This window comes from Clupea harengus, chromosome 10, assembly GCF_900700415.2.
Source record: "Clupea harengus chromosome 10, Ch_v2.0.2, whole genome shotgun sequence".
Taxonomy (NCBI): domain Eukaryota; kingdom Metazoa; phylum Chordata; class Actinopteri; order Clupeiformes; family Clupeidae; genus Clupea; species Clupea harengus.
This window is the reverse complement of record NC_045161.1, coordinates 850,205-861,752: the sequence shown is the minus strand read 5'-3', so window position 1 is coordinate 861,752 and position 11,548 is coordinate 850,205. Positions and strand designations below refer to the sequence as shown.

General features: G+C 40.2%; 1 protein-coding gene across 1 annotated transcript in view; it reads right to left on the bottom strand.

Moving 5' to 3' along the window:
* Positions 1 to 5,793, bottom strand: part of LOC105908717 (chromatin assembly factor 1, subunit A (p150)) — a 134,686-nt gene extending 128,893 nt beyond the window's left edge. Inside the window, exons 1-2 of the mRNA XM_031574927.1 lie at positions 5,700 to 5,793; positions 5,454 to 5,530 (exon numbers count right to left, since the gene is read on the bottom strand). Of these exons, the coding sequence (XP_031430787.1) occupies positions 5,454 to 5,511 (58 nt within the window). The 5' untranslated portion in view covers positions 5,512 to 5,530; positions 5,700 to 5,793. The remainder of the gene's footprint in view (positions 1 to 5,453; positions 5,531 to 5,699) is intronic.
* Positions 5,794 to 11,548: the final 5,755 nt, after the last annotated feature.

The following is an 11,548-nucleotide window of genomic DNA, read 5'->3' as shown; positions in this document are numbered from 1 at the left end:
GCATCATGATCAGTGTTCAAAATGAAACACCTGTTTAGTTCCCATATCCAACTTGGCTAATGGCATCATGATCAGTGTTCAAAATGAAACACCTGTTTAGTTCTCCATATCCAACTTGGGGTCAGGTTCGAAACTAGTCTCCATATCGATGAGTGTTCAAAATGAAACACCTGCTGCATGGGGTCAGCCAGACCTGGATGCCTCCGTTACGACCTTTCAACGTACACGCTGTGTGAGTACGGTTTGAAGCCTAGACTGCTGTGGAAACGCTGGCAACATGTCTGATAAGAAATATCTGATAAGAAGCGAACATTTCTCTTCAGAATTTTATATTTTCAAATAGGAATTTTATATAGGATTCAAAAGCTATGGCGAATAATGTCTCAAATTGTTTTTGTAAATGCCTGTACCATGATCCACAAATATTCAATGATTTACAAATGTGTTTTTCCATCCACAAACACACAACTCCTTACTTATGACTTGTAGGTTCTCGTTTGAATAAATGTACTAGGTGAAATTAACCCTTTTCTGACGAACCCTCAAATCTGTGTACCTGCTCGATCCCTAACATATATTTTCCATCAGTACATATTTAAATTCAGGTATCGGAATCGGATCAGAAATTGGTTCTTCTCTACTGGGTACAAATGGAAAAGCACTAAACTTAAAGTTTCCCCATCACCAGATGGAATAGCTTTTATCCTCTTTCAATCAGAAAGTCTCACTGGTACAATTAATAATCTTTTCAACCCTGCACCACTACAACATCTGCATAATCTGTAGGCGATTTCAAATCACCTTACATTTTTTACATCAAGTAAATTTGTCATTAGAACACCAATTTGTCCAGTTCTGCTCATTTCTATTATGGTTTTGTGGTTCACATGAAGCCAAGTGGAAATCCAATTTTGAGACTGCCCAAACCTGTAGTCCTAACATAACCATCTTTAACCCAATAAATCAGTTTGAGAGTTAATTTATTTCCAGCTCTCGACACAGGTTGGGGAAAGCCTCTTGAGCCTGTCGCTGTAGTAGGCCTATCCATGCACCCATTTAGTGAGGTTTCTCATTATTTCATTACAGCGAGAGTGGTGTGAAAATGGTAAGCAAACACTGCTTTGTTTACGGTTTTGTTTGGAGTTATTTCCTATAACAGGCACAGAAGGTTTGTGCTAGTTGGCCGTAGTCTTTGCGGTGTGTTCAAGTGCAACTTTGTGGTCCAGACACAGGCAACGTGGGGCGACGCAACAACCGGCCTTCGTCGCAGCTAGTTCTTTGATGTCGGTTTGGTGTGTCCTCTGGCTTAACATGCAGAGATTTGAACTATTCCTACATGACAACACTAAGCCTCACACTGCATTATAGAACACAGAAACTATCAGTACAGCACAGTAAAGTGACAAAAAGTTCACTTTGAATGGGTCACCAAAGGCATCGCCAACACATCTCTTGTTTTTGCTGTTTTTGACCATACACTACAGTGACATGGACAACCTAGGATGTGCAAAACCTTTTCAGACTGGCAGCTCAGAAGGACCTGAAAAGAGTTTTCCATCTCTTCTCAACCTAGACTACTGTAATTCCTTAATACAGAGTTGACCCACTCCACTCTAGCGACTCCAAATGGGTGCAAAATGAACTGGAACAAAAGAAAGACAACCTTCCTCACGTCCACTGGTTACCAGGGAAATACAGAATTTATTTTCTCATTTTCTTATTGTTTAAGGCCCTCAATGGATTAGCTCCACACAACACAACAGAAACAATTCCATTCTTCACTCTCAGGTCAATCAGGTCATCGTCACAACTACTCCTTAGTCCATCACTCACGCCTCAAAACCAAATGTGACTAGCCTTCTTAGTTGCTTGCCCCAGACTCTGGAAGAGTCTCCAGTCAAACATCAAGTTCTTTTCCATCACTTCAAAATTTGAAGTAATATTAATTATAATATATAATAATAATAATAATAATTTCACAATTTCCTTTTTCTGCTCAATTCCTAATCCATGTTCTTTCTTACTTTCATCAACAAGATTATTTGTACATTTTGGAGGGCCAACACAGGTAGCATAATAAGTTATAATGGTCATCTTCAATTTCTAATTCTGTTACATTCATCACAGTATGTCCTTTCAAATGTTACTGCAGTACAGTTATTGCCCTTTGTGACCAAATTGACACAAGTGGCAACCATTTCATCACCCCTGGTTGCCCTGTGGCAACCACATTTTCACTGTATCTTTATGATGTTCAAAAATAAAATAAAATAAATTCCTCATTGATATCTGAACCTCATGTAAGATCCACTGCACTGCTTTCCCCACCTAACATTAGAAGGCTATTTGTAAATACATAGCCTATACCACTATTTGATTCATGATACTGATCAACTTGTCAAAATTGATGCCTGCTGCTCAGCACAAGCATAGACTCATAACGTGTGTGTGTGTGTGTGTGATACTCGTAACACTATTGCATTGTATAGGATGAAGGAACTTGTCTATGCACCATTTTAGGCTGTAACATCATACATTCAAATTCTTCGTTGGCCTTCCAAATTGTTATGCGAGCAAACAAACTGAATCTTTTATCATCACAAATGGTTACGGTGAAATCAATTCAAATTTCACTGTACGAGATCCACAATAATGTCAACTGGTAACCGGTAATCAACAATGAACTACCATTCCCACTTAGCCGTCAATCACAAAGTATACATTCTGGTAAAGCACTGGAATTCAAAATGCTGCATACCTCCATTTTGCACGTCCGCATAAAGATGCAGATTTACTTAATCCACCTTAATCGCAAGGGAATAATAATTGTTGGGGAGTTTGTAAAGGATAGGATGTCACCAGCCAACCGAAATTAAGTGTTTATCAACTCTGCGTTACTTGGCGGTAGGGATGGGTATCTATGGGATGGGGATGATACTACTTATCCATACCGATACTCCATAACTCGAATCAAAAGATAGAGACATGAAATGAAAATATGTTAGTTATTTTTTACTTTTAGCAGAAATAACAAGTTCAATTGTAAAATTCTAAATCTCTAGCAGTATACAAAGAGCTTATTGTAAACACTGAAATCCATCTAAAACGAATAATGGGGCTCAGATCTGCATGCATCCATCATTTTGCCTCTGGGCATCTCATCTGGGGTGTACAATTACAAATCAATCTCAGGTCACTGCTTACAATATCACTAAATTCATCTGAATTTGTGTAGGCAATGTGATTGTATATAAATAGTTAAGTAGACAACAGATCTACCTGCCAAAAAAAAGTGACATGCTTGACAACTCATTATTTGAATTTATAGTTGGATGTGCAGAAATCAGAAATTACAGTCTACCAATAAACATATTTTTCAGACCTAAACATTAATCTGTTCCTTTCCTTTCTGTTTTTCTCCCATTCACAAAGCGAGGACTATGTTTTGAGCGCACATACAGAACGGAGAGCCAGAGGACTATGAGGAGCAACTTGTTGAATTAGAATCGCAGACTGCACCTTCGACCATCACGCCATCCGTTCTCAGCAAACCTTCTAGAACTGGCCAGCACAGAACGGTTATACTTGTTAACTCGGTTTGAACACCAGTGTCTGTACATCATCTGCTAACAAAATCACAAAAACAAACGTCTCGAGCTCGTCTTGTTGCCAATCACAGAACTGGCTTTTAAAATTACAGTAGTCAATAATGGAAAATATTTAGTTAAAAAAACCTCCCACTTTCCAAGTGAGAATCTCCTCAACAGGCAACAGGCATTCAGACAACAATGTTGTGCACGCAATAGTGTACACCAGAGCGTACACTTTGACAATCAAATATTATTTTAAAAAATTATAGAGATTAGTGAAAATATATATACCACTACAAAATGTAAATATCTGGACAACACCATGGTTTAAAAAAAAACTGCCAGTAGGGTAGAATGTTCGGTGCGAATATATAGATATATATTCTGACAAGGAACATCTTAACTGAGACAAGGCATTATATTCAGTGATGCTTAATGTTATACTTAACTCCTGATCAGCAATAGTTGTACGAAATACTGTTACACTTAGCAATATTTTCATTTTGAGTACAGTTACCAATAAGAGTGATGCATACAGCGATTCTGACATTAGAAAGGGTCTATGAAAGTCCACACAAACAGTGCTTATTTTTAAAGCTAATAACCTCTCCCATCGAATGAGACCATTGGTCAATGTATTGATTGATCACACGGACCTACAGACGCCGTTAACCTTTCAAGTTACTCTCCAGCGTGTACAGAACAGTTAGCTTATGTAATTCCCACTTCCCAGTTGCTCATAAACGCACCATCAATCCTAATATTAACCCTTTTAGCCAGTGCATCGATAGAGACAAGAGATAAAACAACATACCGGGTCGAAATGCAAAGTCAATCAAATAGATGTTGAAATGTTAACACGTAAATGGTTAAAAAAGGTAACACAATCGGGGATACTTTTGGAACATTTAGTACATTTCCACTCCCGCCACTGAGCGAGAATGGCCGGCTAAGGAGGCCCAAAGTTACATGCTTAATGTTGTTAGTTGGTAGTTAAGTCCAATTTAAGTTTTTGGGGGTCCCTCCAATCATTCTCCCGTAATGTTAACTTTAACGACATCATCTAGCGGTCTACAAAAAATCTTCCAGGCCGCTGTACTGAGCAAATGTGATCACTGTCGACGATGTTAAAACTATTAAAAAGTTAACGTTAGGTTGGGTTGGTACAAAAGCGCCATTACAGTAGCTAGGTGGCTGGCTCGCTTACCTCTGACAAAGCGACCAGGTTACCAACGCTGCAAGGTAGCTTAGTTATTACTTAACGGATCTGCCCCAAATCGAGCAACTGTTTAAGATATCATTTTTGGAAACTAAGTTGTTGCTTAATCTAATTTAGCTGTACTTAACCTGCCTCACCAAGCAGCTAAGTTTACAATAACAGCTAACTAGCTAGCCAGCTAGATAGCGAAAATTGAGGTTTAGGTTAGCGAATAACGTTAAATTAGCAACACTTTGTTACAGGTACCGAGCAAGCAACCTACTGTAACGAAAAGATAGCAACCTTCAGGTTGTTACATCAATATTACCTTTGAAAGAGGATTAAAAGCGAATTATTCGGGGTCGCATACGTCGCTAGCAGGAAATTAGGCACTCCAACAACTTCATAGGTTAATTTGCAGCAACAATCAGTAACTTATATGGTAACGTTACCTCGTGTAAAAGTAGGGCGCAAGGTTTTCAACTAATGTTAACATACCTAGCGATAGCAAACTAAGTGATGTTAGCCAACTTCATAGAACTGTTGGAAGCAATGTTAACGTAATAACTTTGGGTCGTTCTTCAGCTCGGTTTTCGTTTGCACATACATTTGCTACAGGGTGGAATTTTCACCAACTGTAAACTAACACTACTAACGTTACTTACTTCTTTCAAGAGTCGAGGCCAAAGGCCCGTCCGCAGATGGGTCTTCTGCCGCCAGCATCACACCATCCGAAAAGTATCTGGTTTGGAAAATGTTAGCCAATGTCAGCTAACTAGAAACCCTATTTGAGCTTAGTAAAGCACCTAACTGTATTGCACGTCAAAACCTTTTCTCACTCCAGTATTTTTGTTCTCTACCATATGTTGCTGATAGCACCAATGGCGTAAACATTTGTTAGTTGTGTTTACAGTCGAAATACAGTTTTGAAAAGTGCAATATATGCAGAACGCACTGCAACGCCTTGAGCTCCTTCTTTACTTGGCGCTTGTCAGTCAGAATTGGCGGGAGTATCTGAGAGGCTGAAAATGCCGCCGCTTATTGGCTAACCTAGTACGTTGACGTTTTCAGAAATTACGTGTGATAGGCTCAACGCAGACCTGCGCAGAAGGATTGTCTTCTAGCTTGGTTTTTTGGCCAGTGCGAGCTAGAGCTATCTTCGGGCCAACCGGGGCTAATGGCGAGAAACGAGAGAACAAAAAACATTTGCGTTTCTACTACTGGGCCCATAGCCCTGCATTATTTCCCTAAAACCGACCCATAACATGCCTTGGTGTAAACGTCACCTATTTCACAGGCGAGTGGGAAGTTCAAGTTGAGATATCATGCAATAAGTCTGGATGGCAGGCACCTACGACCTACAACCGAATAAGTTAAGGAAAGGCATATAATGGAAACCACAGTAACTGTTTGCTGTTTCTTATCTTCGTTTCGTGGAATGTACAGTTAACACTTAAATAAAGCATATATCACTATCCCTCTTAAGGTAAACAGACTCGTCAGACTCCCCTATTCCTTAAACCTGTCATGTAGGCTACTTGAATAGTTCAGCAACCCGTATCACAGGTTGCCTGAATACGTGGCTCTAATATGAGACATCTATTGGCATAGTTCACGTTAGATAGCAAGCTAGTCTCAGATGGTTACATAGGTAAAGTTAACGTTAGCCTGTGTTTTAAGCACACCATGGCTCGAATAGCATGCTTCAACAATCATGCAGTAATTTGCATCCATACATATTGTGTTAATTTGAGCCAGCTGAGTTTTGTACTGAAATATGGTTATTATGGCACCGTTTCTTAAGTTGTTAGTAGGCCGATAGATTTCTGGGCTTTTATGTCACTGTTTGTGAAACAGAAAATAGAAATTTAAAACGTTAAATGATAGTACATGGCCGGGACAGCATTGCCTGGGCTAACATACAATCATTCCTTACAATAATAACCTACATATTGGGTTCATATGAGCCAGCGGTGTTTTGTCTTGTATACATTGTATGACGCTTCTACAACCGAACTGGTGCTTTGGAGCTTTTGACATTTTGCTCCACTAAGCCATCTGGTGGTCAATAAAAACATTGTACATCAACTGCAGCATCCATATTTACATTGTACATTTCAATGTCCGAGGCCTGTTCTTCCAGCCACTTTGTGCTGCATCATTCAAATTATTGAAACAATTTTTCAGGCTAACACCCTATTCTCCTCAGACAGCTCTGTGGTGGCATATTTAAAGGGTGCTAGCACTTCAAGGCTTTGTGAGATGATCTCAAAGTCAGCACTTGAGAAAGGCATGATGTCACTGGGCAGACCTGGCCAAGGCAGCTCCAACAGGCTCTCGGAGGTTAACAAGTCTTTGCAGCACGTAGTGGGTACTGTTCCATCAGTTGTCAACTTCTTGCACAAGCTTCAGGGGCTGCCATCCTTCCTTGTGCCAGGATTAGTTTGTCACTGGCCTTTGTGCTGCTTCTGACAAATTAATTTCTCTGGTACGAATATTCGCCAACACCTCGTGTTCCTCAAGTGCCTTTTTTACAATGAGGGTGAGGGTATGGGTAAAGTCAGGCAGATGGCATAGCCCCGGCTTCAGGATGCCAGACACCATATTGGCAGCATTGTCGGTCACCATGAAAGTCATCAATCCAGTGAGCCCCCAGTCAGATATAAGGTGGGACAAAGCCTCTTTCTTGTTATCAGAGTTGTGGGCTTTTGGAAACAGACGGCTGGGATGTTCTGTAACTGTGCAACAGCCTTTTTATAGCCACCATTGTCTTCAGATCTTTCCTGGTTGGTAGAACATAGGTGGGGTGCAACTTGTTGAACCCTCGTCTTCGACGATGAAGAAAGGCTGCAAATCCTTCACAATCATATTGAGGAGGGCGTCATCAAGCTCTTTCTTCCCTCCTAAAGACACAGAACACAATTACCATTAATGGACATTAGCAGAACTCACAAGCATTGTTTAACCAAGTGAACTAAGGGGTAGAACAAAATAAAACCTTTCTTTCTTTGTGTAGAGTCTTCCTCTTATTTAGTTTCATTATTATTACCTTCTCCAGTTGGTACAACACTCTGTGGTTGGAGTCTGTTTTGCCAGAGCTTGTGGGTGCTTCGAACATAGATGCCAAAGCATTGAGGAGGTGTTGTTTGAATATGACAATGTTTGAACACATTTCACTTTTGTGCGACCCTCCAGATTGAAATATTCCCACACCTGATAATGAGGTCTCTTACGTGCGTTTTCCATATTTAACTTCTCAATCGATAGTGTGACATATTCCGATGGCGCAGCAACAAGTTTTGCGGTTTAGGTTTATTCTTTATGGGAATAGAGGTTGAGTCTGCAAGGTGTTGTAATTTACATTCAGACAACAGGCTCATTATTATTATTTGTATTAGTAGTATTTCATGAGCAACAATACACAACATTGAAGAAAATGATATTCACATACATATAGGCATGCGTGGACTATATAACTATAGCACTGCATTAACCGGATACCTGCTCTGGGACAGCACAATTGATGTGCCTTGTTTTTTCAGACCTGCATGACGTGTCAGTGAGGTAACAAAGCTTCATTTCCACAGGTCATGTGACAGCGGCGTTTCAAGCAAGGCTCTGGAACAATTTCGAAGCACCATCGTTTTGTAAACTCGAGACCTGTGTCGACACTGTGTGCCGATCAACCCATCCCTATGGCTTGGGACAATGTAGGTCTTCCATGGGCGGAGTTTAGCTTGAATATTAATGCACTGAGGTTGTCGTGCACGCCTAGTCACACAAATGGTATCTGAATGGAATGGAACCGAAATTGCTGTAAGTCCATGAAATTGTTGAACACTTTTTAGGATGACGCGATAAGCCGCCATTAAACAATATAACAGTAATATCCTAAAAAGCATCCAAAATAAATAAAATTGCATTCGATCAATTAATAAAAAGCATCCGAGAACAGCTGGGTTTTAAGTCTACAGCTGGTTCACCTTTGCTGTCATCAGGAAGTTGGTTATAGAGCTAAGCAGCATATAAGCTAAAAGCTGCTTCCCCATGTTTAGTTCTAACAGTAGGTTTTACCAACAGAGTTCTCTCCAGTGATTAGAGGTCTAGCAGGAGTGTATTGCTGAAACATATCTGAGGGAAATTTGGTCCTGCCCCATTTTATGACAGATAAACAAGCCGCAGTGCAGTCAGTTCTGTGACTTACTGGAAGCCAGTGGAAGGACTTAAGTATCAAGGTCAGATCTTCTGTTTTAGTAAGTAGTAACTCTAGCAGCTGCATTCTAGCAGCTGCATTGTTTGATGGTCTTTTTAGGGAGGCCTGTGAAAAGACCATTGCAGTGGTCAACCCGGTTGGAAATAAAAGCATGAATGAGTTTTTCTAAATCATGTTTGACATTAAGCCTTCTAAGTGCCACCAACCAGTAGTAGCTATAGTATGAAGAGAGTATGAAAGTACGGGAGATATGTGGACACTGTTGTTCGGGGACTTGTTTACACAAAAACAATTCTTGTAAATTTGCTACTTTAATCTCGAGGTTTTTTTTTCAGATAAGATTCGATTGAAATCCTTTTCATGGCTTTTTTCCGTATAATTCTTCTGGGAACAAACTGTAGGCTATGTGATGCAGTCGGTGCATCCAGAACCCCAGCAGAACCAAACAGGTGAGTGACAGTTGAGCACTGAATCAATGGGAGAGAGAGGACATGGCTATAGAGAAATTCATTTGTGTAACACAAGACTACTGGTGACTATACGTGTAGATATACTGACGATATCCCAGAGACAGGGAAAGAAAGTTATGCGTAAAAAGCAAGAGCAGCAGTGACCAGTGGCCTACATGAAAGAGCAGCAGTGACCAGTGGCCTATATGAAAGAGCAGCAGTGACCAGTGGCCTACATGAAAGAGCAGCAGTGACCAGTGGCCTACATGAAAGGAGAATGCATAAGCCAAGGGAGGTTGGGAGCTATGTTTATGTTGATACATTTGAACACCTGGACCTGAATGCAATCTCGTTCTGTAGTCTGTTTTGGCTATGAAAAGAGATCTTTTGTGGAAAATGCACTGATAAGACAGCATTTTTTTCCCTCTTTCTTAGTGTAATTGGATTACAACATGTGAATAGAAATGACAAGATATCTCATCGTTTACTGCTGACAGAGCATTTCATTCAAATTGGACAAATTACGCTACCTCTTCCCAGGTCACTGAGTGTTTCATGAGGTTTAACCTTTTAAACAAACATTTTATTATTTGTTTTAAACCTGCCAGGATATGTGTAAACTTTGAGGATATTCGAGATAGATTAATTGCATAACACAGGTAATACAGAAATATGGAGGCTTAATACGCCACTCTTCCAATAAAGGGAACATAATTTTTTTTGCCAGATAGATTAATCAGACTAAAGAAATTATGGTTTGTAATCGGCACATTTTCCCAGTCAGAGAAAAATATGTCGCTATGCCTATATCCAAAATCCAAGCCTCAGCTGAGAGTTTCGGCTATCGCCAGAATTTTCACAACCAACCAGGGCAGAGTAGGCCGTTTCTGCCAGCCTTTTTCACCGTCAAAAAAGTCCTGCTCTGTATTAAAGAGTCAATTTATGTTGTTGATAAAGCCATAGCTAATGGTTCACCTAAGCTGAACATTTAGTTGATTTTCTCATATGTGCAATCTGGCACATGTGTAGTGGGGCAAAGCAAACCAAAAGTACAGTTTCTGGCCTTGTTTGAGTATTATTTTTGCCATGTTCGTCAAAATTTTACAATTTCACAATTTAACAAACGATCATCCAATCTGTAGTTATGTGTCATTGCTTTAGATAGAACCATGAAGGACCTGGAGTCTACAGCCAACTACACCAGGATCCTGTGTGTGGATTTTCAGCTCCACATTCAACACTATCATCCCAGCCCTGCTACAGGACAAGGTCTCCAAGCTTAACATGCCTGACTCCACGTGAAGGTGGATCACAGACTTCCTGTCTGACAGGAGGCAGCACGTGAAGTTGGGCAAGCACACCTCTGACCCCCTAACCATCAGTACAAGACTGGGTCCTCTCCCCTCTACTCTTCTCTCTGTACATGAACAGGTGCACCTCCAGTCATCAGTCTGTCAAGCTCCTGAGGTTTGCAGATGACTTGCAGGGTTACCTGATAAAACACAAGCAAACGTGTCACTGAAGATGATCAGAAATACACTAACCAAGACTTCACAAGAGTGCAGTCCACTCTTGACCAAAAAGCATATTAAAAAACGGACTTGAATAAAGATACATAAGATACAAGGCCTAAATGTTTTGAGTACCGTAAGTGTTGCTCCGCAAGTTAGGCCTACTGACTTTAGGGCTTGAACAATTTTGCTAATTTTGGATAGAATTAGATACTAGAATTAGAGCTATAAACGCAACCAAACGTTATTTAATGTGTAATGTATTAATGCTTAATGATGGTGTTAGTTCAATGCTTTAATGCACATGTATTCTTGAGGGGTATGGGCAGCTGTACATCTTTGACATACCTTCGTATTTGTTTTAAAACTAGCCAACTCTGAAGACTGCTGATATAGGCTATCCACAGTAACACTCTCGCGCTCCATATGTTGATAAATAATGGCTAAAGAACAACTTACAAAACTACAAGTGGTCTTTCAGTTTGTCACGATGCATTATGGGAGTAAAAGTTTTTTCGTCTCCTCCACTTAATGGCTCTGCGACGAACCGAACAACACTTCCCATAATACCAATTGTTTCCCCACTC